This window comes from Epinephelus fuscoguttatus, linkage group LG20 (genome assembly GCF_011397635.1).
Source record: "Epinephelus fuscoguttatus linkage group LG20, E.fuscoguttatus.final_Chr_v1".
In the NCBI taxonomy this organism is placed as follows: Eukaryota; Metazoa; Chordata; class Actinopteri; order Perciformes; family Serranidae; genus Epinephelus; species Epinephelus fuscoguttatus.
Genome location: NC_064771.1, coordinates 18,956,364 through 18,982,188, shown reverse-complemented (window position 1 = coordinate 18,982,188; position 25,825 = coordinate 18,956,364). Strand labels below are relative to the sequence as shown.

The following is a 25,825-nucleotide window of genomic DNA, read 5'->3' as shown; positions in this document are numbered from 1 at the left end:
GCGAACTGATTAAATATTATAAAGAAAGAAAGAAAAGCCAAGGCATAGAGCAGGGGTGTCAAACATATGGCCCGGGGTCCAAAACCGGCCGTCAAAGGGTCCAATCCGGCCCACTGGATGACTTTGCACACCGAAAATAGATGTGCTTGTGAAGGCTAATGCCGGGTACACGACCTATATTTCCTGTTTTAACGGAGCGTTTCCCCAACGCATTCCCCACCCCCAGAACAACGCTGTGAGGTTCTGTCGTTGACGGACCTGGCCCGATGCAGGTACTGAACTATATAATACTGAACTGAGACAAGTTGAGTAGTGTACTATTGAAAGAGCTGATATATAGGCGCGAAATGGGCTATGGAAATGAGCGCAAAATTCAAAAATATAGATTAATTATCAACCGCAGAGAAATCAACCTATGGTTAAAAATCACTTTTAATAGTGGTAAAAAAAGCTTATGCTTATTTTTCTTTTGCATAAATAAATGAGATATTGTTTGTTTACAATTGCAATTACAATTTATTTCCTACTTCCGGCACCGTAACGCTGCGTTTCTCCCATGTTGTCAAAATGTAGGAAAAATCCAACACCTCCACGGTCCGATGGTCAACGGAACCGCTGCCGTGCTGCGCGCTAGTCCGTTACTATCCGTCATTTTCACCTCCATTGGAATGAATGATTTCCGGACAGCGTCAATCCGTCAATGCGTTAGGTTGTGCACCTAGCTTGAGGGGTCGTACACAAATCCTGCATTTTTTGCGCCCTCAAATTCGTTGTTTTCAATGTAGCCGTTTGGCATGTGCGCTCAAACGCCAGATTGACGCACACTTGTTCCTGAGCACCCATTTTTCAGGGTGCAATGGCTGCGCCCCAAGGTAAACAGAGTGTAACTTTTGGAATGCAGCAGCACGCATCAAATGTGATGTGACCAGGAACGACCAATCACAGCTGAAGGATATCTTTACCTTCCTCCTAAATATCAGTCTGTGATAAACATGGAAAAGTTGATCATTTTAGTGCAGGGCTACCCAGAGCTTCACATCCGTCACACGGCAGCCATATTGTCAGTACCTGTGTCACTTGGTTTGGTTTATTATGCATTACAAATTTGTTTGGAAAATTGTACCAATAAAGTTCAGCTAAAGCAAGTCTTGCTTCATTTGGTCATTTTTGAATTTATGGAGGGGCCCTGTTTAAAAAACTAGTTTTTGTATTTTATCTAAATACCTTTCTAAAAATAAAAGAGAATTTTTTTGGAATAGTTTAAAGGCTATAGAAAAGTAGGACAATATTAAGCATAAATTATGACATTTAATAACTCTACTAGAATAAGTGTTAAGTGAATTTCCATAGTACTGGTAGGCCCCTGGCCCCCGGTCATATGATGAAGCTGCTGTGCGTTCTTTGTTGTGTATACTGTGCTTAATGACACAGAACACACACAACACACAGAAGATGGTGGCCGGTAGGTTTTTGCCCCGACAGGTTAACCCGCCATGTACATTTGTGATTGGCTTCAGCTGGTGGTGTGGGGGTGGGGGGGTGGGGGGGGTGAGATATTTAAAGTAGAACAACCTATACATACTCTACTGAATATTATCTCTTATTTATAAAGTGCTTTTCATAGTACTCAGACACTTTGCATTAATTAAAATGATCATGAAATATAGTAGAATACACACAACATCATTCACACATTAAAAGCAGTTTTGAAAAGATGAGTTTTGATGAGTGATTTGAATCAGGAGAGGTCGGTGCAGTCTAGAGCGAGGGGGGCCGGTATGGAGACGGCTCTGTGGCTTGAAATGTAACTTATACAGGGAACTGTGGTTTCATCAGATGCTACCATGTGAACAAGTGTCACAGAAAAATGATGTTGACATGCAGTGTTTGGCTGTGAGTGTGAGTCAGTAGCGTGTGTTGCTTGTTTTGTGAAAATCCCCAACGTCTTGTGTGTTAAGTCAGGTGGGCACCTGATAATTTCTCACACATTCTCACCTTACATTACTCATGACTTGAAAATGACACACATCCACAGGTGGGTTGAGGTGATGTTTGCCTTTATTACTTTTTCAACGAGCCTTTGAGTGATGTTAATGAGTGAGGAACAGACACTCACTGAGCCGTTTGTGGTGGTAATAAATTAATTTATTGTTCTGCTGTACAAACTCTATTTTCCTGGCTTATATCCTAAATAACTAAATAAAATCTGCAATAAATACATCCAGCATACAGCAAGCTTCAATCAGTCTGGAACATCAGGCAGTTTTCATGACAATCATGCTGTCCAGATATTAAAGACTTTTTATCATTCAGTCTTTACTTATTTAACATGAGAGAACTCACTCTGTACATGACTGAAACAACTTCACAAAGGGTTCATACACATTTTACATTCAACTCCAGACTTTTGCAGACTCACATTTCCAGAGTTCTTGGTAGATTTTCAGCCCATGTTTAGCATCTGAGTTCAAATAACCAAATGTTTATTAAAATTAAAAATAAATTAATGGTTTTAAAATCCATTTGTAAACATGTGCGTTACCTTCTGACCATATATAATATTAATGTTGCCCAATAACTGCCAGGAGACTGCAGCTAGTTCATGTAGTGTCTCGTAATGTTTCTGTCCAAAGATGAAGTAAGCGAACCAACGCTGCCTTTACTTGGATTATTTTCTCTTAACATGTTGAATAAATGATATCACTGTTACCCCATAGTTTTAGTCTCTTTCATAAATAAGAATTAAAAAATGAGTTGGAAAAAAATTAAATAATTAAATTTTCACAGCACCTGTGCAGCCTTGGTTATTCACTGTGTCCATGGAAACAACGATGAATGCAACCATGAAGGTTTGGTTTCCTTTGCACAGACAAGACAGTGTTTGCTCATCAGATATCCGCATCACTGCATCACTCACAGATATTAGACAAGCTAAACAGTCAGTTATTTGTGATGCTATGAATATATGCTATTCAAAGATATTGCCACGTTATCTTTCAGGCTAATTTGGTGGCAGATATGCAGATTCGGTTTAGTTTAGCACTTAGACATGGCATACTTGGAGCTTTGCTTTCAATGACATGGAGCCAGCTCTGGCCCATACTCGCTCACACGGTGGCAAATATTTTGGCTGTGCTGGCTGCCTGCTCCAAATACCATGAGAAACACTCTGTTTATAAGTACTATCAATTTATTCTAGAAATTCTTAAGTGTATATGTTAAAAAACAGAATAAGGGCCAACAGTCTGGAAACACAAATATTTTTCCATTCTCTTTTTTCCCCCACATACTTATCCAGATCTGGAAATTACTAAAATCATATTCCTATATGACACACTGTCACCTTTGAAAGTGCTCAGTGGATATAAATTTGTTATATCCAAAGTAGAGCTGCACCATCATGTTTTGTTTATTGTTTTTTAGCACATGTCAGTATCTGAGTTTCCTTTCTACACTGTCTGAAACATTACTGATAATGTTATACATTCTAATAAAATCATTTTGACAGCTGAAGGTGCTTAATAAAATGTGCAGCTCCTTAAAGTCCAGCACACCCCTGTGTGATTTGACCTCCACTCTGGTTGAGAAGAATTGCAAAGGTATTTTTTGTCGCACTAAACAGCTACAATGGATAGACTCAGCCAAAATAATATTTTTTAAAAACCTGTATAAATATACCATGGCTTTGTAGGACCTCTGAAGTATATTTCTTTTCTTTTCTTCTTCTTCTTCTTCTAATGTAACAGCTCTATGAGGTAAAATTCCACAATTGACCAAACTGTGTTAGCCAAAAACACCATTTGACAGATATTAGCGCTGCGCAGTACATTGATATTATATTGATATTGTGATATGAGACTAGATCTCATGTATCATTTTAGATTTTGGATATCGTAATATCATAAGTTTATTTTCCTTACCTGACTGCTACAGCTGTTCTTTTGTTTGTCTTTACCTACTTAGTCATTTCATGCACATTACTGATGATTATCAAAAATCTAACTGTGTGAATATTTTGTGAAAGTTGAGAAATAGTTAACCCTGCAATATTGTCACAGTTAGTCATAAATATTGTGATATCTGATTTGAGGTTTGCTGAATCAGTGACATCTTTTAAAATACTTCTAAAACCTATCTGTTCAAAAAGCCTTTTCTTAATTTAGCACAGTTTATTTTATATATGTCTCGTTTGATCATTTTATAGTTTTATTTTGTGTTGTCTTCGATTATTGTGTCCTTTTTTTAATATTACTCTAATTGTTTGATTTATCGTTATATACTGATAGTGTGTCTTTACATTAGTGTCTCTTCATCTGCAAAGCTTTAGCCTCTTTGGTTGGGTGATAACCTTCTACAGCCCTGTTTCATTGTGATCAGAGGGACAAAAAAAGTAGCATAACTAGCACACAATTGGCTCCATAGCAGAACAGTAAGTAAGTCCTTGTAACAATTCCCAATAAGTTATAAAAGACTAGCCTTAATAAATTCTCAAGCTAATAATTTAGGTGTCTTGCAACTGTTTCTTAAGGGCACAGACCAAACATGATCCTTCACAGATTCTCCACAGAGTCAATGTGCTTTGCAGTCAGTCTTGTACATTAATCATTGTGTTGCTCCCTCCACACCTGCTGTAATTGTAAAATTTCTCCAATGTGAATCTTCTGATGTCTTTTCAGATTCTCCCCCCGACTGAAGCTCTTTCCACACTGGTTGCAGTAGTACGGTTTCTCCCCCGTGTGGACCCTCTTGTGTTTCTTCAGGTCTCCTGCCTGACTAAAACGCCTCCCGCACTGTATGCAGCCGTACGGCTTCTCTCCCGTGTGGCAACGCTGGTGGATTCTCAAGTTCCCGACCCTGCTGAACGTCTTTCCGCACACGACACACAAGTGTGAGTCTTCTCTCCTGAAGTGCTCCATCCTGTTTTTTCTCCCATCAAATGCAGCCCTGCTGTTTTTTGCAAAGCCATGCCTCCGAGGGACGGGGTGATTTGAGTGGATGAAGACGCGTCCTTGAGGTTCAGCACTAACATGTGACCTCTGCGTCTCAGCGGTGTTCTGACGAGAAGAGTTGCAGCTTAAATCCACACATCCACTGTATTGTTCTGGAAGAGATGGTGGCTCTGATGTTGTGCAGTCTGCTAGTTCTGACTCTGTTTTGATACCAGCCAGGTTTACCCCAAGTGAGGTGCTGGAGTGAGAGGTGCACGCATTATTGGATGAGACAGCGCTGATGTTGCTGTCTGCACTGTGTGATGTGCGGACTGTCACTGCCTCCTCGATAATGTGTGTCACCTCCTCGGGTTGTGCTTTGCACTGTTCTGTTGTTTGTGTCAAGTTGCACTCAACTTGTAATCCAACATCACTGAAGCTCTCCTGTTGTTTCAATTCCTGCTTCACGTCATGGTCAGGTTTGAGACTGCTTATCGGTGCTTGCTCTGCGAGAGGGAGGTCTGAGTCCTGCCACAAAGAGAGCCCCAGATCCTGCTCTTGAATCTGTGGGTCTTCTTTTTCTTCAGGTAATGGACTGATTGTGGGTGGAGCGGCTGTGAAATCAAGATCAAAAGACAGAGCTGTGAGAATCAAGGTTGCTTTCACACCTAACCTGTTTGACTCTGTAAAAACAAACTGTTTGCCTGGTTAGTACAGCTCATTTTGGCTGTGGGGAAAGCTGTCAATAAAACCATTTTGTGTACCAAAAGAAACAAACTCAGACTTGAAAGGTGAAGCTCAGTCTGCTCTTAAGTAGATTCTGGCAGAGTTTGTTTGTGGCGTGGAGGCAAATGAACCAACCACAGCATTTTATGTGAGCAGATATGTTATTGTGGTATCATTTCAAAAGCTACACTTCTTATGAATCCATCTGCTTATCGTGAAATGTGTTCAGATCTGTATACGGCCACATATATAACTTAATTATGGAATTATGTGCTTGTATGCGAGTGCGTAAACTTTGACTAAACAGTCACCAGAAATTGATTTCCTCAAGTGGATGCTGATGATACACTACTCAATAAGGATGACAATTGCCCATACTGTTCGATCAACGAGCTACCTGACAGTCATGTTCTTGAGCTGTCTATCAGGCAGTGTGAACAGAACCAGGACCAGAACTAAAATGTGCCCATATATACTCATTTCCCCTTGGTCTGTAACAAATGAGGATCAAGAAGACTATGCTTGTAACCCACCTGTGCTCTCTCTTGTTATCTTGTCCTGTAGCTCCTGCAGCTTCCTCTTCAGACTCTCGTTCTCCCTCTGTGTCCTGGCAGTTTTCTGCTGGTACTCTGACACTGTCTCCTTCACCACCTCCAGAACCTCCTGCACCGCCTCGGTCAGTAGCTTGGCCACACGAGCATTCAAACGTTCAAGTTTAGACATCCTGAAATAAGACGTCACTTCAGGTAAGAGATGACTGTAGACTACCTGTGCTCAACCCTCTGCAAATGGGGCAGTATGTAAACAGTTGCATCATCATGTTTCACAAGCACTGCTGTGTGACATCATTGCTGGCTGTCTTGATCATAAACTGGTCACAACCAGTACTGTGGTGTTAAAAAGGAAAATACACCCAAAATGAAAAAGTAACACAGTTTACAGCTGTTGTTGTTATATTCATAGTTATTTCACCAGCTTGTTTGCAATGTAATAAGGTGATGTGTTCAACTAAGCTAAACATTTATAATAGTTCACGGTTTAATTAATATTAATTTCAAATAAACATATTTCAAACACGTGTTTAATAACCACAGTTAAGCTAATGTCAGCTCTCTAGCTTAGCATGTTTATAACAGCTGTACCTGGAAAGCTGGAGGTGAAGTCAGCGGCTAACGTTAGCAACATGAGCTAACTCCGTACGTTATCGTTTCTGTTTTTAAACTTCCCGAAAACGTATCTCGTAGTTACTGTGTTAGAAAGCGTTTAGTTAATTTTGAGCCGACTTAGTTGGTAAAAACATTTAAAAGAAAATGGAAACAATATTAAAAGCAGGAATCGTAGCGCAAAACAACAGCTCCTAACCCCCGGAAGCAGAACATGAATTAGATCCGGTGTGAGGTAGTTTTCAAAATAAAAGCCATGGGGCCTTTTCAAAACTAGACCTCACTCACTCACTCACTCAAAATGTTCTGTCCCTCATATGTATTTGTAGCACTTATATTCAAACTGTATGTGCTGCCATAGGCCTACCTGAATTTTTGTATATTTTTTTTATCATTAAAAGACAAAAATAACTATAACTACAACTATTTATTGACTTGCACATCACTGTTCTATAGTAATAATTCTTTATACACTTGACATTTAACTTAACCTTGGGCTGAATCAAATTTAAATGTTTATTGTCCTGTGACATACAGCTAATAAAATGATCCAGAGCAAACTGATCAAAACTGGGAGTTCCCACTTTATTACTGCAGCAAAGTAAAAACAACGGAAGAGAACAGCTTTGAGCAAACTAAGATGGCCAGAACATGTTATTTATTTTATTAAATTATACATTTACACATCAGCAAACTAAATATAAAAAATAAATAAATAAAGGAGTCCTAAAACAACAAACATTTAACTATAACATGTGTGGTCTGATACATTTTTATATCAAGTTGCATCTGTAGCATTCACTTTTAGTCCCATAGACAACCACACAGGACATTAGGAGTGGAATGTTTCACATGGTCTGTTAATATGATATATACCAAACTAATAACGTATTGTCTCATAAAGAATAGCTACATTGTGGAACCTTACGTGGAGTATAACCTGAACAAAAGACAAAGATCCCTGTGTGCACAGTTACACTCAGGAACATTACCGTTAGCCTTAGAGACTGGAAGGTTTACACCACCCTAAAGGAGGACAGAATTTGTTTGTTGTGTAATTTAGGTGAAGTTGAGAATGAGATTAACTTCTTGTTTTACAGTCCAGTATATGTAGACATAAAGAGTGTACTTTTCAGTATCTGTTGATTTCTTTTGGCTGGATGATCATGAAAAATTTAAGTTCTGTTTCAGACAGGGAACCTTTTCTGTGGCTGAATTTCCTGGGATAGAAGGCAGAGTATTTTGTTTATGGTCCGAGTAGTAAAATAACATGTACATGATTGTTACGGAACGTCATTGTAATGGTGTCATGTGAACCCATGAAGGTCGGGCACATTAAGTGTGCGTGACACAAAAATAAAAACCTTACAGATATCATGTTAATAATACACATGTAATATCCTGTAAATAGTCCAGTGCCACAACAATTCTGCAGTGAAAATCTGATGTCATGCCTGCCCCACAAGCACATAAAGCTGCTCAGATATACAGAAACAAACAGATATGCACAGACTACCATGAACTCACATCATCAAAATACAGTATTTATATACAACCTTAGCTTACATGACCACACATGGTTTCTTTTTGATGACTGAATGATTGAGAACTGCACGCACAGCCTCTTCAAACACCTCATCCAGCCCATCCTGAGTGATTGAAGCACACTCCAGATATTTAACAGCCTTTATTTCCTTTGCCATCGTTATTCCCTGCTCCTGAGTGACTGTGGTCTGATCCTGCTCTCTTAGTTTCTCCAAGACCTCCTGATCATCACGTAGATCCTTCTTAGTTCCCACGAGGAGAATCGGCACATCAGGGCAACAGTGTTTAACCTCTGGGAGCCATTTGAGCTTGACTTTCTCATACGATGTTGGGCTGGAGACGGAGAAGCAGATGATGATGACATTGACCTGAGGGTAGCTGAGGGTGCGTAGATGGTCGTAGTCATCACTGCCAGCAGTGTCTCCAAGGTTCAGGGTGACAGTCTGGCTGTCTACACTAACCTGAGTGCTGTATGTTTGGAAGAAACATGGTACGTATTCCTTAGGGTAGATCTTGTGGATGTAGGTATAGATGAGGTAGGTTTTTCCCACCTTACTGTCTCCAACAAGCACACACTTGACACTCTGCATGATGATGTCGTCGCCTCCAGAGACTCTGAAACAAAAAACTTTCACAATCACAGAAGTCTCAGATTGAATGGATTTTTGCATTTCCATTTAACACATCAACATCAGTCCCCATCCCCCAGATACCTTACCTTACTTATCACAGTCTTGACGCAGTGTGTCTTAAGGCGTAACAGGAAGTGACATCTGGTGAAATAGGCAGTCCTTTAAACCCAGCTTCAAGCTCAAACAAGTCACATCTCGGTCCTGAGGGAAAGGGAAGTAGTTACTGGAAATTCTTGAATTGGGAAATACCTTCACAGTGTTGGGAAAGATGTTTCGTCATCCCCTCTGAAACGTGAGGCAGTGAGGTGCTGCGGTGTTACTCTCCTTATCTGACAAGGCTCTGTGCACATAACTGTTCAGATGTGGTGTAGCGATTATCTCAAGTAAATCTCCTGTTTAGTCCTGTTCTTCCTGTTCAGTAGCCACTGTTGCTCTACAATAGCTGTACAGAAGTATGGTGTTGATTTAACTCTCTGCTGACAGTTGTGCCAGTAGAAGTAATGTACAATAACTAAATGCTGAGGAATGGTGGTGACTTCTGCATACCACTGCTGCAATTTTACATCCTCAAATGTCAGTTTAGTCCTGATTTTGCAGTGTAGGAGAGTCATCTGGCTTCTATGGCAACCAGTTGATATCAAGCTGAAGAGGGATTTGACATCTTGTAATGTTTCCACTTTGTCCAAGATGGACCTGGATATTAGGTAGGGCCTTGTAAAAGAATGAGAGACCGATGATTTATGCACTCTTCATACTGATATGGATTCTGTAAAGGCATTTACTATTAAAGGTCCAGTGTTTAGGATTTAGAAGCATCTACCTCATTACCTTAGAATGAGCCGTTTATATCTACATACGGAGCAGGTATTCTTCCATGGAGTTGTTGTTTCTACAGTGGCTCAGAATGGACAAATAAAACACTTGTGCTGTGTCTCAAATCACATACTTCCATTAGTGCACTTCTATGTAGTATACTATGTGCACTATGTACTCATTGACGTAGAATTGCGCGAGATTTTGACGGGGTAGTGTTGTCTCAAATCAAACATGCAATTACCGTAAATGACGACCGCAGCTGTTAGCTAGTTAGCAAACTAGCATTAGCATTTGTGTTATTGTTCGCAAAAAAAGACACGTATTTGTACAATGCAGCGACGTTCACGGTCGCATAGTCCTCAGCCGCCATTTCCGGTTTGAAAAGGAGTCCCTCTCCTTCCGCTACGTAGGAGCGGAAGGTAAGATGGCGACCACTGAGTGCGAGAAGTGTCCATAGTTCCACACTCAACTTCTTGACCATTTTGAGTGCACCATCCGGACACTCATCGTGCACTGCATTTTTCCATACTTCTCAGTGTGAACGCACTTATGCACTCAAAATATTAAGTGTAAGTACAGAAGTACGCGATTTGAGACACAGCACTGCTCTAGATAGGGCTGTAGTTCTCCTACACACTTGAAACACGGAAGAAGTTTCAGTTCTGCAACCTAACCATTAGATGCCACTAAATCCTGCACACTGGACCTTTAAATCACACGGCTGCCTGACATCTCTCCAGACTGCATTTCATTTCATCACTGATAACTAGTTAGTCCTGAGACAGATTGACTTTCGAAGCTCTGACACATGCTGGAGAAGATTCTCAGTCGTCCAGGTCATGGTAATCCTAACTCCTATATCGTGGCCAACTGGACTGGAGATGTTTCACCTCTCATCCAAGAGGCTTCTTCAGTTCTAATGGACCGGTGCAGAGTCACAGGCTTTGAACTCTGTGTGGTTGTGAACCATTGCAGAGTCGTTGAGTTCACATGTGAGTCGTTGTCCCACCTGGCCATCATGTGTATCATTAGGGTTAGATAGGTCCAGGTGTGAATGGGTGTTAAATAATCTGGGAAGGGATCTCAAGACTGCATTGTATGCGGGTCATAAGTGGTGACATAGACCATCTATTTACCTTTTTAAGGAGGCTGAGGAGTTTCGATGTAAACAGGACTATCATTAAATTGTTCTATTCTGCTATTACTGAGTCCGTTCTTTCTTTTAACATCGTCTCTCGGTTTGGTAATCTGAGTTGTAAAAAGTGGTCAAGTTGTGCTGTAAGATCACTGGTGTTACTTTTAAAATATCAACAGCATCTGCATGAAGAGAGGGTCACCTCTAAAGCTCGGTCTATTGTCTCAGACTCTTAACATCCCCTCTATGTTGAGTTTCAGATGCTTTCATCAGGGGGGAGGTTTTCTCTCCCTAAATGTCGCACTAAGCATTTCAGATCATCCTTTGTCCCGTCTGCTATCACTTATCTTAACCAGCAGTGACCACTAATGTCCATGATTTACCCCTGACGGTGTGTGAGACTGGATTCTGTGTGTTATGTATTGTACTGTCAGTTGTTTTACCTTACCTGACCTCCTCTGTTTTACGATGGTTGTTCCGGTTTGATGTAGATGGTTCCTTTCAAACCATCTGATGCGTACGTTGCTGTCCTTTAAAGAGTGTCCCTTCTCCTTTAGATGTAAATGGACAGCTGAGTCTTGACCTGAGGAGCTGTGCAAGGAGAGCCGGAGAGCCAGCTCCTCAATGCTCAACGCTTTTTGATTGTGTAGGATCATTGTAAAGAAACCTTGATGGCAATACAGAACATGTTACCATAAAGAAATACCAAATATATTTGTTTGATTTGTATGGAGGTCCATATAAGAACCTCAGTGTCACAAGTAACACATGAAACAAATCTCTAAACATCTGACAAACAGTACGACAGGAACTTAGGGGATTATTAGACTGTGCTCGATTTGATTTTTATTTGGAGTTTTAAAAGTACAATCACAGGAGTATCATGACATAAAAGACCCCAGAGGACAGCACTTTAAAGCATTGAAGAAAACACTTACTTCCAAAGTGGTCCTTGGTCCTCAGGTTGATATTTGAAGGTTGACGTGCTCTACAGTAAGCTTTCTGCTCTGCTAAAAGAAGGCACAATTACTTTTACATGTGACTTAAAGGGACAGTTCACCCAAAAATCAAAAACACATATATTTCCTCTTACCTGAAGTGATATTTATCCGTCTAGACTGTTTTGGTGTGAGTTGCCGAGTGTTGGAGATATCGGCTGTAGAGACGTTTGCCTTCTCTCCAATATAATGGAACTAGATGGCACTCAGCTTGTGGTGCTTAAGGTGGCAAAAAATACATTTGAAAAACTCAACAGCAATGTCTCTTTCCAGAAACTTAACCTGAAAACTGTATTTTTGATGTCAGGATGAAGCTACATAATCTTCTAAACAGGATTGCGATACGCTCAGCTGACATAAATGCTCATAGAAGATAGCATGACATCACACATTGAGAATCCAGCACCTTTTATAATTCTCATATTGGCTTACAAACAGGCAGCCTTCTCACCGTCCATCCCTAGATATCACTAACATGATATGTAAAGAGAAAGTCTGGAAGCCTCACAGATGAGTCTGCTGGTGCTTCTTCATGTTACTCGAGTGACTAAAACTTTTGCCGCAGTGACTGCAGCCAAACGGCTTCTCTCCCGTGTGGTAGCGCAGATGCACAGTGAGGTAGCCCGACTGACTGAACCGCTTCCCACACACCGAGCAGCAGTAGGGCTTCTCCCCCGTGTGCACCCTGCTGTGCTTCTTGTAGTCGCCCGCGTGCCTGAAGGTGCGGCCGCAGGACGAGCAGCAGTAGTGTTTTCTGACATTTCTCTGGAACGCTCTCGGGCCTTTTGTGCTTGTTTGGGCGGCTTGCTGTTTTTCTACTTCAGCATAGTTTGCATTGTTGTATCTGTGGGAAAGTGGCTCGTCTATGCCGTTTTGCTGCAGACTGAAGACGACCCCGGGCTCACTGTAGAGTCCTGAACTGGCTTGAGGAGGTTGTAGTCTGTGTGAGGATGTAGCGCTTGAGCTAACATCACCACAAAAATAATTTGTGCTGTGCACGGCATCTACATCTGACGCAGGCTCTACTTTCATTTGCCGATTGTTTTCAGAGAGTGTAACCACATGGTTTGAAACTGACAGGCTGTTATCTGTCTCTGTTTTAGGAGCTCTTGGAGTGTTCAAGTCATCGCCACCTAAATGTGGTCGTGGTGTAGCTGTAGGGGAGAGACAGGGGGTGCCCATTGATGTGACGGATGCCTCACAGTCAAGGTCTTCAAATGGATACGAGGGACAGATCACTGCGATGTCCTTGTCAGAGGAGATGAGTTCAGCATCCTCTTCCAGCTCTTCTTTCTGTTTCTGCCCCATCAGATGCAGCTCAGCAGGGGAAATCTGTGGCATCACTCCTGCACATGGCGATAAAGCACAAATGCAATCAATATTTTTATCAAACAGGTCCAACCGTTCTGAACACAAGTATCGACTCACCATTGCTCTCCAGTTTTAACTTGTCCTGGAGCTCCTGCAGCCTCCTCTTCAGACTCTGGTTCTCTCTCTGTGTCCTGGCTGTTCTCTCCTGGTACTCTGACACAGTCTCTTTCACCACCTCCAGGACCTCCTGCACCACTTTGGACAGCAGCTTCTCCACTCGGGCATTCAGGCGCTCAATTTTGGACATCTTTATGATTGAAGATAAAAGCAGGATATACAGTTAGTCTCTGATTCTCTCACTGTGATACTGGGCTGTTGTAGTTACTCTTTGAACCTTCGCCCTGCATTACAGCAGGCGCTCCCCTCCTTGCTTTACAAAATGGCTGAATGACATGGTTTCTCGTCTACATCTTGAAAAAATTCGGTACACTCTGTCAAACTCCCTCATCAAGTTTTCTAAAATCTGGGGACCTTTTATTGAACACATCAAAATGATGAGGAGTCAAGCTGACTGACCACATTGGACTACTTCCTTGCGTTGGACCATAAACAGGACACTGTCTCTGTTGGACCTCTCCTAACCACTCATGGTCTTTACCCTGTGGACGTCATCTCTCTGCCTCAGCCTTCCTGGAGACACAGTACGAACTGGCGTGTAATTGTACTGTTTTTCCTCTCGCTGGCAATGTGCTGTCATTTATTTTATAACTTCTTATCATTATTATTAATATTACCACTATTTTCATTATTATTTGTTTATTTTTTAATGTTTTTGTCGTCCTATATTTCTTATGTCTGGGTTTGAGTATTGTTAAAGTGTAAAAAACTCATTAAATTAAAAAAAAAGAAGAAGAAGAAATTAAAAAAGCAGAATATGAATTGATCAGTGTGTGTACTTCATAGATCTTTACAGGAGCAACATGCTTTCTAGGGCTGAGAATTGGCAAGTATTTTGCAATATGATACCTCATAATAAAGGGGTTACGATTCGATATATTGTTGTGATCTTAAATCTACACTCCACCATATGTATAGAAAGGTTATTTAAAGTTTACTTTTTTTATACAGAGAGACCAGTGGGGTCTGTATTTGTTTTTATCACTGTAATATCTCACATCATGTAACTATTTGATGCCATTTGAGGAATTAACATTTTCCTGCATCAGTAAATAAAATAAAATAAAACAAAATAAAAGTGCGTGCAGGATTATTTAGGTTGTTAAAGTAAGAAATTAAAAATTATGTTAACAATTAAAAATCAACACAGTGTTGAGGAACTGATACAGTAACACAAAATGTAATATCAGTTAAATTTAACTTTTTTAAGACCCGTTCAAGACACATTTTAAACCTATTTTAGGACAGATTTTTGGACAAATCCTGTTTTACTTACTTGCAATGCAGGTGTGTATATGGTCTCATGCAGAGGTCAGTGTTATGTAATAATATGATTATTAGTGAGTTGAGTCAATCTACATTTTGCCAACAGGTAAGTGCAAGTATGAAGTAAAATGACAGTATTATAGTTTTTTATTATCATTATTATTATTTGTAACATTACAAATGTGGACTTTTACACAGAAAGGCTTCACTCATTTTCACAAAAACTTAAAAAAAAAAAAAAAAGATAAATAAGATAAAGTGTTTGTAGTAAGTTCTTTTAAATTATCACATCATCATTTATTATAGCCTAAAGACACCACTGCAACATAAACATATACTATTACCACAATGGCATATGAGAATAAAACATATCTAGATATTAAACAGGCTGAAACAAACACGCTCTTTAGTATTATAATCATTCTGTTACCTAAAGAAAGGCAGCGTACCTTGAACCTAATTCAAGCCCGTTTAATGTCGCAGTCTGTGGTGAATCCCAGTTTATCCAGCAGTGATCCAGAGGAACACGCGCATTGTTTACAACCCTCACACTGAAGCAGATATCCACAGTTAGGCTGCACGAGCCTGTCTCAGCACCTGGAGGACCGGAAGTCCATTTAGCATCACAGGTAAGGCTTTTTAAGAGGAGAAGCGGAGTCGAAAAATGGTTTGGAGAATAAATATCCCGACAGCTGAGGGTATCGTGTGCACAAAATATAACCACCCACCACATTATCCCCTTCATGGGTTTTTAAAGCGGCTGGAAACCAGCGTAATGTGCGCTGCTGCCACCTGCTGGTGAGTATGAGAACAGCATTAAGACATGCTGAGTACATCTACATCCGTTCACTGCTGATCTGAGGATATACAGCTCTCTCACAGTAGAGGTTCCCCATCTTCTCTCAGCCAAGGGCTCCCTCATGGATGACCCTTGAAAATAATAATGATAAAAATAATAATAATTATAATGATAATTATAGGTCCTGTTTGTGCATGTGTGTGTCTTTCGGACCTGTGTGTAATTGACAAGCAAGAGTGAAAACATTGAATTTCTCCTCTGGGGGATTAATAAAGGAAATAAACTAAACTAAACTAAACTAATAATAATAATAATGATAATAGAAATCCCTTAGAGGAGGAAAATTAAATAATAGAGGGTAATTAGACTATTTTTTACACTTATATAGTCTTAGTAATGTAAAAGAACTCAAGAGAAATGTATTATAAAGGTAACTTACACCACTCCCATTTCTTTGGTAACATACTAAAAACATGACAAGTTCAAATTCAGTTTCCCTTTGTTTTATTTTCTGCTGCAACTCATGAGGTACACAGCTCAGAGTTCACCATGTTAATGATAACTTATTTAACAATACATCATGACTTGTCATTTCAGCAACAGATTGCATTTACACAAACATAAAAAGTGCTTTAAAGAGTTCATATTCAAACCTTTTCCCCTAAATATGTTCTTTTCAGATACTTGTTAAAAGAAGCTGCGTAGGACTGTTACAAAATGGCACAAACACTTAATACAAACTGAATACATTCATGCACGAGTCCCTCTTTACCCGACATGTTAAAGTGAAAACACCTTTATCCCCTGAATGTAAACTGGCAGCTTTGTACTCATGGCTCTGCCTCTACAGTTGTGTCCTCAAACAGATGGAGCAGGTTCTTTGGTTCAAAGTTGGGTCGGGGTAGTGCCTCCTCCGTTCGGACCCAGCTGCGACCGCGTCGCTGCGAGGACTTGGCGGATGAACACCGTCGGCTCTGCGTGGAATTTTCATTCTCGCAATCTACATAAAGCTCTGCGTGTATGGGGCTCGCACTGGGCGTGAGTGTGTGGCAGGAACCATTTGAGTGGATGCTGGAGGGGGTGTGTGCTAAGGAGGACCACTCACCCAGGCGTGAGTGAGTGGGTGTGTGGGCAGGGCTGTGATGGTTGTGTCTCGGTGAAACTGGGAGAGGAGTGGATGTGCTTCCCACAGACAGTCTGGATTTGACCCTGTTGAGTGAGGTAACGTCAAAAATTAGCAGGTAATGTGACAGGTATTGTTAACGGAAACGTGTGCATTTCGAAGACGTGACAAAAAAAGTAATGATTTAGTTAATGGTTCTCTACCTGTGTGCGAAGGTGGGGGAAAGCTCCGGGTCTCTGGGATCCAACAAGAACACTGCATCATCCTCTGGGCTTCCTGAGTCAGCGTGCATGGCACTGAGAGGCAGAGTTAAATCCTTGTCCCAGCTTCCTTTAGGAGGAGTGCAGGGAACCGGCTTCGTCCAGTGGGAAAGAAAGGGCAAGTGAAGGGAGGACACGAGTCTACACCCGAGGCACAACAACGACTGAGAAAAAGAGCAGAAAAATATTGTTCAAGGTTGATAAAAAGTTAAAAAGCAAACTCCAAATTGTTACAGGGTTTATATGACAAGTTACCTGGCAGAGGGAGACCAGTGTCAACACGGTCTCGGCCACCATTAGATAGATGCGCCTCTTCCACCTGTGCTTCCTAACAGAGGGGAGAGACAGAAGCTCAGAGACCGTCGGCCTGTCAGATGGTTCTGGGGCCAGCATCATGCGCAGGACCGTCTGAAGCTCAGTTGACAGGACTGCAAATACACATGGAAAGAGTGAAAACATAAGTCATGTGAATAAAAATTACAGGACAATAGATGTGGTGCAAGAATGAGTCCTAAAACCTGGAAATAAGTTTAATACTTCTTGTTTTAACGTCAAAGGTTTTAGTTGAATGGCTTTTTGGTTAAATGCCCAAAATAAGGTCTGCAGCTAACACAAGCTTACAACATAAACTACATCAGTGTTGACTTGTCAAGATGATCTTGTTGATCAAAATGTGTAAGTTCCATATATTCTTGTTTGCCGCAGATCTTATTTCCTGCTATAATTCAAAATCCAATAGATAATCCCACTGGCTTTTTGTTGAGGGAACCAGGGAGATGCTAACTTCAGTGACAGCCTACTGAAACACATCATCCCTGGAGTATTCTAAATACAAAGGCTTAAACTAAAGTCAATCTTACCACTGGTAAACTCTGAGGGGAGGCAGCCTTGTCTGAGCTGCTGCCAGCACTGTCCACCATTCGGAATCTCCATGTTACAGGCAAGCTCCAGAATAGAAACACCCAAACTGTATGAAAAAGGACGCAACAATATTTAGACACTAAATCTGATCAATATTTTTCAATATCATTTAATTTTTCATGTATGGTATTCATACCTGAAAACGTCTGCAGCAGGTCCGTACTCCCCACGGAGCAGCTCAGGCGCCATGTATCTGGGATCCCCCTCCTGGATATCATCTTTTACTTTGCCCTCTACGGATGCTGTGTTCTTCTGTTTGAGCTCAAACAGCAGCCCGAAGTCCGCCAGCTTGAGGCGGCCAGAGTCAGTAATAAGGACGTTTGCCGGCTTGAGGTCCAGATGCACAAAACCATGAGAGTGCAAGTGATGCAGCGCTGAGAGGAGGTCGCACAGGTAGGCCCACGCTGAAGCCTCATCTGGATTAAAATGTTGCAAATGAGTCAGTATGTCAAAGGAATTTCTCAAGCAAGAAACACATGTATTATATGGAACAAAATATCATAGCTGATTAAACATCTGAATGGATTTTATAGTCTCTTTCGGACAAACCTGGCCCAGGTGGCTGATTCTCAGCGTGGAGCAGCAAGCTGGTGCTACACAGCTCCGTCTGGATGTACAGTCGGCCACACTCCTCCCAGGCTGCCACAAAATTCAGAATGTGAGGGTGAGGACAGAGGCGCTCGTGGTTCCTGGCTTCCCTCACGCTACGGTTCCGGTCACTGTTGCCCCTGAAGCGGTGAGCGGAGCGCTTAACTGCATACTGGCAGCGGTCCACGTTGCTTTGCACCTAGAAAAATACAGAAAATGCTAAAGCCTTAACTTCTATTCGGGGAACTCCAAATGATAATCTTGGTGGGAAAGTTAGGCTTACAGAGAAATCTAAATTTGTATTGTGAGCTTCCCCATTACAAAACCACAGCACAGATGTTCAAACAGCCAAGATTTTATGTCAATATTGTAACTGATCCCCACTGTGGAGGCATGCAAGAAATAAAAGTATTCTCCACAAATTCAACATAACAAGATGTAATAGGTGCACAAATGGTTATGAAGGGACGGAAGTATTCCTTTAAAATGCAGCATTTCCAAAATTCTTAACATAAGTAAACATTCAGTATATATATTATTTGCTTTTATACAGATGCACCTTTTCGTCTTGCTTACCTTGTAGACCTCCCCAAAGGATCCTCTGCCCAGCAGTCCCAAATTAGTGAAGCACTGACTGAAGTAGGACTGCTGTTTGCTGGGATTGTACACAGAATCCGGAGGGGGAGACTTGCTAAGGGAATGTGACAGGGGTGTCCAGGGGGATGGATGCTGGGGGAACATCCGACTGAGAGGGGGACATCCTTTGGATGGTGGCAGCGGGGGCAGAGAATGTGACAGCAGGGCAGGGGAGGAGTAGGATGAGTCGGACGTAGAGGATGAGGAGAAAGGGAGACGGCGCTTTTTGAGGGAGAAGGATTGCTCTGCATGGGCAAAGTGGGTTGGAATAGGGAGAGGCATCCTGGACACTGTGGTTTCCACTGCCACTGACATTGTGTCGGGACGTTTCAGCTCTTTTCTTTGAAGATGGTGAGCTGCAACATTCAGAAGAAAACTTTTACAAACTATTCATTCTTTCATTTTTTGCACTGCTCATGCACATTTAATGTCCTCTTTTCTACTGATCTAAAATGATGGAGAAGTGATGAGTCATACTCATTATTTAAATGTTTCCATTTAATTTGAACTCTGACACATGTGCAATAAAATTCGATATGCCATTACAGAATAAAATCTGTCCAGACACTAAAAATATTTGTTTCTACCATAAGTAAAATAACCCAAAACTTGGTGGAGGCTGTTTTTATCTGTCACACTCATTAGGCTTTACATCTTGACCATCCTGCTTGACAGGTCAGTTATCTTCAGTATCAGTATCAGTCCTACTGATCCTTTGATGGTCAGTTTACTTGCAGAACAGGGTCTTCCTGGTCAGCAGATAGTTAACGTTATTAGCATTGAGAGGTAACGTTGGAACAGACCTGCTAAATGTGACGTGGCTCGGTTAACCGAGAAAACACTCCAAGTTTTATAACGTCAGCCTTCAAATGTTTATGTATTGCAGTTAATTTGCTAACTTAGCTATGGCTAACGTTAGCATCACTCATTATTTGCTGTCATTGACACATGTCACCTCCACAAAACAACTTTTAGCTAGCTAACGTTAACATTACCTAAGGGCGGACCCAGTCAACAGCATAACAACAGAACCTAGCAAGCTAGCTAACTTACTGTCAAATAACGTACAGTAACAGTAACAATTCAGCGTTAGGTAACGTTAAAATATGATTACGTATTGTTACAATTAATAACACAGACCATAATCCAGGTTTAACGACGGTCTGGCTTCATAACAGCTGGGCTCAGGTGCTGTCTGTATCCAAACCAAACTGCGCCGTACACACTTCAAGCATGAAACCACCTCGCGCCAAATTCTGAAAACCATACGCAGAGCAGCGTACCTGCCTTACGTGAATACTGACTGCTTATCTCAATTGCGCAATATCCGCAAGCGGTGCAGGCTGGGGTATTGCTGCACAACACAGGGCTGGCGCAACTGGCGAGCTAGCTGACCACTTGAAATGGTAACTGTAATATTATTATCGATCTATTTGTGAGAATAGGGCCTAGACACATATACCGAAGTGACGTTTAGGGCTTTGTTCAAACGTTATAGTGAGAAATGGTACTGACGGTTATTGAAACGTTTCTTTCAGTTTGTGTTTGCTAGCCAGCTAATGCTAAGCTCGCTATGCTAGCTTCGCCTTCTCATCGTTAGCGTTAGCTTTAACGAGAGGGGTAGCTCGCGATTAGCCTGGTTTAGCTTGGAAGTGATTTAACGTTAGCTAACTAACCCGGTCAGACGAGTCAGATCAGCTGAACGTATACCGTCATTGTCAGACCTACTGTGTCTAATAATTTAACTGTCAGGCCTTATCTTGACTGTGAAACACCTCAAGGCTAAAGTTGCGTTAGCTTAGAGCTAAGTTAACGTTAAATACAATGCTCAGTTATTGTTGGTGTCTTATGAATCAATGGATTGTCAGTAGCGTTAATTAGTCTGTATCCATATAAACATTTGCTCTACATAGTTACTAAACAACCAGTTAAAGACCTTAATATAATTTGAAGGTTTCTCCAGCAGTACACGTTTAGCCTACATACAGGTCAGTAAGGTGTTTTAAACGGTTGACAGATGGACACTTAAAAACGACACGGCCTACTGACATGATTTGTCACATGAAGTGACAGAGGAAACGAAGAACGCAGAGTCAGCTCTCCTGTTTGATCCCATTTTAAATTCAGAATAGCATTTTTAAAACAACTTCAAGCCCTCATCTTCAGGATAAAATAATAACTCAAGTTGTCTTAGACGTATATTTTTAACTTATAATTCTTTTTCCACTTTCCCTCAGGACGTGTTCTTAATGATCCGGCGTCACAAGACCACAATCTTCACAGATGCCAAGGAGTCTACCACTGTGTATGAGCTGAAGCGTATTGTTGAAGGGATTCTTAAGAGACCACCCGAAGACCAGAGGCTGTACAAAGTGAGTTTACAGCCGTGTTTGCTAGTGGCACCTAGTCATGTCTGGTTACATAGCTGACAACAACACAATTATGTCTAATTGATGGTGGCGACATGTAACTTATCTTGCCTGAGGGTAGCTAAAGTAGTCTTTGTAAATGCCTCACATGCTGTCTTCATGTTCACTGAAGCAAATTCATTTATTTAGGCCACTAGGAGGTCCTGTGACTCTTTGAGCTTTTGTCCAACAGGATGACCAGTTGCTAGAGGACAGCAAAACTCTTGGTGACTCTGGATTCACCAACCAGACTGCCAGACCTCAAGCCCCAGCTACAGTTGGTCTGGCCTTCCGCATAAATGGTATGTGCAGTTTATGTTATCTGTGTGCCTCTAAGGATGCGGGATGTTTTTTTCCTCATACTAGGGTGATTTTCTAGGCAGCCTGATCAACTCAACTCTGCTTTTTAAGGGTGGGGGAAATACTCAAGAAGTCTTACTTTGGACTTACGTATTTAATTTAATTGAGTATCAGTAGTTAATTGCATGATTCTTGACAGTCATTTAGATTTATGCCAGCAAATTTGCATCAATCTCAATTAGGCCCTCAAGATGTATAATTGGTTGCCGTGACACCATGTATGTCAGTAGATAACTGTGATTAACAACTACTTATCCATGCTCTCGTGCTGTTGAATATCAATCTGGGATGTTCAGTGCCAACTGGAAGGCATTTTCTTCTGAAATGTAACCTTACTCTGTGTGATAACCCCCCAGTCTACCTTGTGTACTTCAGTGTTTTGCCTTCATTTAACAAAATGCTCTTTAATTGTATCCAGTGAACATGACTGAGTTCGACTTTGGCTGTGTAACCTTTTAGTAGAGTGTTTCAGTGATATATTAGACATCAAGATAGTGGTTGTTAGTTAAATTAGGTTTTTTCCCCCACTTTATATAAATTGACATTCGATGGCTTTTGAGCATTGCAGCAAACCATGGCTGCACTGTAATTTGTCTTTACATGGTACATGAGTTTACAATTCACAAGACAGTGTATGTGACAATGAAGGTGAATATATCCCATTTTAAATTTAAAGATTTTAAGCTATCTTTGAATGTAGTTTAATATGACTCACAAGAATTGCATCTAGTGGGGATTTTATGCTGTCAACATGTGATAAAAATCAATCAGATTTCATTCCGGATATACCAAAGATCATATCTGAGCCACCAGTCAAAAATGCTCCCAAGATTAAGTTCCTTTTGCACCTTTTAGACACACATTAACCAGAGAAGTTATTACTTTGAAGCTTTGGAATATCCACCCCGAACAGTGCGCCACAGTCAATGTTCATCACAGCAACTTTGCGACAGGACTCAGGGCTCTAACTAAAGAGTGTCCCACCATCCTAGCGAGGGGGGAAAAAATGATCATGAATGTTAAAAAATAAATTTTGGGAAAGTCGCAACACAGAAGATTAAAAAAGAAACAAAAGGTATGACAACAGTCTCTAATGAAGCTGTCAATCTAGAATTGCGCAAGCATACATAAAAGTGGCACACACATGACGTGCACACAGAGAGAAGATAAACTGTGACAGTGACTAAAGGCTGAAACCTGTCACAACAGTCAGGCAGTTACCATGGCGTTCTGAAGCAGTAGTGGGAGTTTGTGCTTTCAAGTGTCACAAGCAGCCTAACCTGTGCACATTAATGCTGACAACACAGGACAAGACAAAAACCAAAAATACATTAAAAAGGTGCATTTTGAAAACACATGTTTTATGTAATTACTTCAATTTTAACTTTCATTTATTACTTTATATTAACGTAGTTTCTCACAGTTGCGTCCCCATGCTGTTTTTTATCTCTTCAAATAAAACACTTAACGTGACTCGACACTGGCTATTCCTCCTGTTCTTTACACAGCCAACATTGTGATATGTAGTTCCATTTAGAGCCCTGATAATCCAGATTTGGTAATCTTTAAATGTTTGTATCTTAATCAGGGTGATCCATTCCAATGTTGCTTTGAAAAACTGGCACAAAAGTAAGATGAAATTAGCAGATCCTGGATAGCAAAACGTCAGATTTCCAAATCTGGCCCCAGAAGTGCAAAAATACCAACTCATTTCCAGGTGTCAGGACTTCCTGGAGCACTCTGTTTCCATGGGGTTCTGTGCTAAGCATCACTTTAATTATGAAAATAATTTTATTGTAGAAAAACAGCCATTTTAATACAGGGTGTCTGCAGGTCCTTAAAAAGTCTTGAATGTTTTCAGTTCAGTTTTATAAATATTAGGCCTTAAAAGTCAGTAAATAGGCTTACATTTGAACTTGATGATGTATTAATTGCCACAAACATTTTATCTAATTTAATTTTATCCATCTTTTTATTCCTTTTTGTCAACATGAGTCAAGCTCTGGTGCGTAAACATAATTTCTAACGTTACAAACCTTTAAACCTACCACTGAAACTGATACTGTCTTTTTACTTTACAGTAATTTGAAGTAAAAAGTATAAAGTATATTGAATATACTATGAATTTATGCCAACCTGCAATGCTTGAACACCCTGTAATATTTTGGACGGCCAGCATTTACTCCTGGACAGTGTAAATTGTATTTTAGGATGGTTTGTCACGGTGGTGAAATAAATGAAGTTAGAGCTCTGTGACTGATGTAGCCACATGCAACCGTGCTGTCGTGATGCAGCTAATGTTTCCTTGTCTCCTCTGCCCCTCAGATGAGATGTTTGAACAGCTGCACATCGAGGCCTTCTCCAGCCCCCCAGAACTCCCTGATGTGATGAAGCCTCAGGACTCCGGTAGCACTGCCAACGAGCAGGCGGTGCAGTGATACCAGGGAGAGAGAGGAAGCGAGCAGTGGAGGGAAGGATGGAAGTGGGTGTGTGTGGATTAACTGCAGTGGAGAAGTAGCGGGGTGGAGGATATGTAATATAATTTCAGTTGATGGATGGGGACATTATAGGTAACCAAGCCTATCCATGTTACCTTCATGCTATCATCCCAGCATTCCCCCCCCCCCCCCTCCCCCAGCACACAATTTGCTTCACAAATCATGTTCTTTTAACTCCCTTTGATTTCCACATCACATGCGGTTCTACTCCTTGACTTCGCTCTTAAGCACCAACTGGCTCAAACTTTTTGAGCGAAGAAGTTGGTTTGGAAAGTATGATTGTGTGTGTGCGTGTGTGTGTGCGTGTGAGTTATTATAATTATTATCATTAATATTTTGGAGAAGGTGAAGGCATAGTTGTGTGTCACAGTGTTCTAGAAGTAACGTGCGTAGGAGAGGAGTCCGGCGTCTGAATCGGGAAACTGCATGAACAGAAAATTCAAAACAAAAGGCTTCTTTTCACAGAAACAGATAAAACCTTCAACCGATAAGTTTCCTTGGTCTGATTCTCCCAGTTCTGTTGTACATTTCTGATTTGATTTCATACCAGGAAAACAAAGTCTTTATAATAATTATGTGTAGGTTTTTTGTCGTCATTTTGTTTTTTCAGTATGTTTTACTTGTCAGTTCTTTGTTGTATGTTTCACGCACTGAGACCAAAGGCAGGTACCTCTTGGACAACAGAGGGATTATTTTTGGTCTAAAGATATTCTGTCTGTGGCATACAGTATACACAGGATGAGAGTTTGCTGGTGTTACAAACTTAAGTTTCAAAAAAAGCATACATCACCTCATGTCACCAAACCATCAATGTGGCACCTTCCCCTTATCACATAAACATAGCCTGTAACTGTGAGCTTGCTTAATTAAAAGTTTTTCCTGTTTTGTTTTTTACACTGCTGGCTCATTTTTATTTTAGATACAGGTGTGTGTCATCATTTAATGAAGATAACAGAATTTAAGGGCTGTGTTGAAGACGTTGGGCAGACTTGGCATAGTAGGGAAAACACGTGCAACTAATAATGATGGCTCTGTTCTATTCAGGTGTCCAAGTAAGAGCTGACAGTGAGTCAGCATGCACAGGACCCTGAAACTCATAGGTGTAGATTTCCGGCAGAATGCAGGGAATATATCCCCACAATATTATTAATGTTCATTTATCCCCTCCAATTAAAACATGAAAGTAGCAGAGGACTTCTATTTTGGCATTCGCACAATAAATTAATGCAAAAAAGGCACCAAAACCTGCTGAAACTAAAGCTGCTAAATAGAATTCAGCCATTGTTAATGTCATTATTTACACCTGTGATTTTCCTACTGTGACAAGCCAGAAAGTCTTAAGTGAAAAAGTTCGACAAGTATTTTTGGTGGGGAATTTGAGCCCCTTAAGTGCAGTTTTTATTTTATAATTAGAAGTTTCACACGTTGGGTTTTTATAAAGGCAAATACCCTATCATATGGATTTTGTGTCCTAAGCTATCTTAACACAAAGGAAAGTCAAGGGGTTGATGAATAATGTATACAACAAATCAATG

At 40.8% G+C, this 25,825-nt stretch overlaps 4 protein-coding genes across 9 annotated transcripts; 1 reads left to right on the top strand and 3 right to left on the bottom strand.

Annotated features, from left to right (window-relative positions):
- Positions 1-2,131: 2,131 nt before the first annotated feature.
- On the bottom strand, positions 2,132-7,014 carry LOC125881050 (zinc finger and SCAN domain-containing protein 21-like). Its single transcript, XM_049563964.1, has 3 exons — positions 6,797-7,014; positions 6,188-6,378; positions 2,132-5,542 (listed from the first exon to the last, which is right to left on the bottom strand). Exons 2-3 carry the CDS (start codon positions 6,375-6,377, stop codon positions 4,599-4,601), a joined length of 1,134 nt encoding a protein of 377 aa, XP_049419921.1. The 5' UTR covers position 6,378; positions 6,797-7,014; the 3' UTR covers positions 2,132-4,598.
- Positions 7,015-7,442: 428 nt separating this feature from the next.
- On the bottom strand, positions 7,443-15,412 carry LOC125880831 (rho-related GTP-binding protein RhoG-like). Of its 6 annotated transcripts, none has more exons than XM_049563594.1 (6): positions 15,147-15,412; positions 13,372-13,561; positions 12,039-13,289; positions 11,884-11,955; positions 11,394-11,612; positions 9,081-9,195 (listed from the first exon to the last, which is right to left on the bottom strand). In XM_049563594.1, exons 2-3 carry the CDS (start codon positions 13,559-13,561, stop codon positions 12,448-12,450), a joined length of 1,032 nt encoding a protein of 343 aa, XP_049419551.1. In that variant the 5' UTR covers positions 15,147-15,412; the 3' UTR covers positions 9,081-9,195; positions 11,394-11,612; positions 11,884-11,955; positions 12,039-12,447. The 6 variants fall into 6 exon arrangements, with proteins under 6 accessions (XP_049419554.1, XP_049419555.1, XP_049419551.1 ...); XM_049563596.1 differs by having other exon boundaries at positions 11,394-11,536; XM_049563593.1 differs by having other exon boundaries at positions 11,884-11,952.
- A 583-nt stretch (positions 15,413-15,995) lies between these two features.
- On the bottom strand, positions 15,996-20,320 carry pkmyt1 (protein kinase, membrane associated tyrosine/threonine 1). Its single transcript, XM_049563608.1, has 8 exons — positions 20,165-20,320; positions 18,965-19,380; positions 18,350-18,587; positions 17,937-18,216; positions 17,740-17,846; positions 17,135-17,307; positions 16,823-17,043; positions 15,996-16,705 (listed from the first exon to the last, which is right to left on the bottom strand). Exons 1-8 carry the CDS (start codon positions 20,289-20,291, stop codon positions 16,327-16,329), a joined length of 1,941 nt encoding a protein of 646 aa, XP_049419565.1. The 5' UTR covers positions 20,292-20,320; the 3' UTR covers positions 15,996-16,326.
- On the top strand, positions 20,302-25,184 carry LOC125880837 (elongin-B-like). The gene is made up of 4 exons (XM_049563610.1): positions 20,302-20,430; positions 21,262-21,396; positions 21,626-21,734; positions 24,118-25,184. The coding sequence occupies exons 1-4, from the start codon at positions 20,428-20,430 to the stop codon at positions 24,228-24,230; spliced, it is 360 nt and encodes a 119-aa protein (XP_049419567.1). The 5' UTR covers positions 20,302-20,427; the 3' UTR covers positions 24,231-25,184.
- Positions 25,185-25,825: the final 641 nt, after the last annotated feature.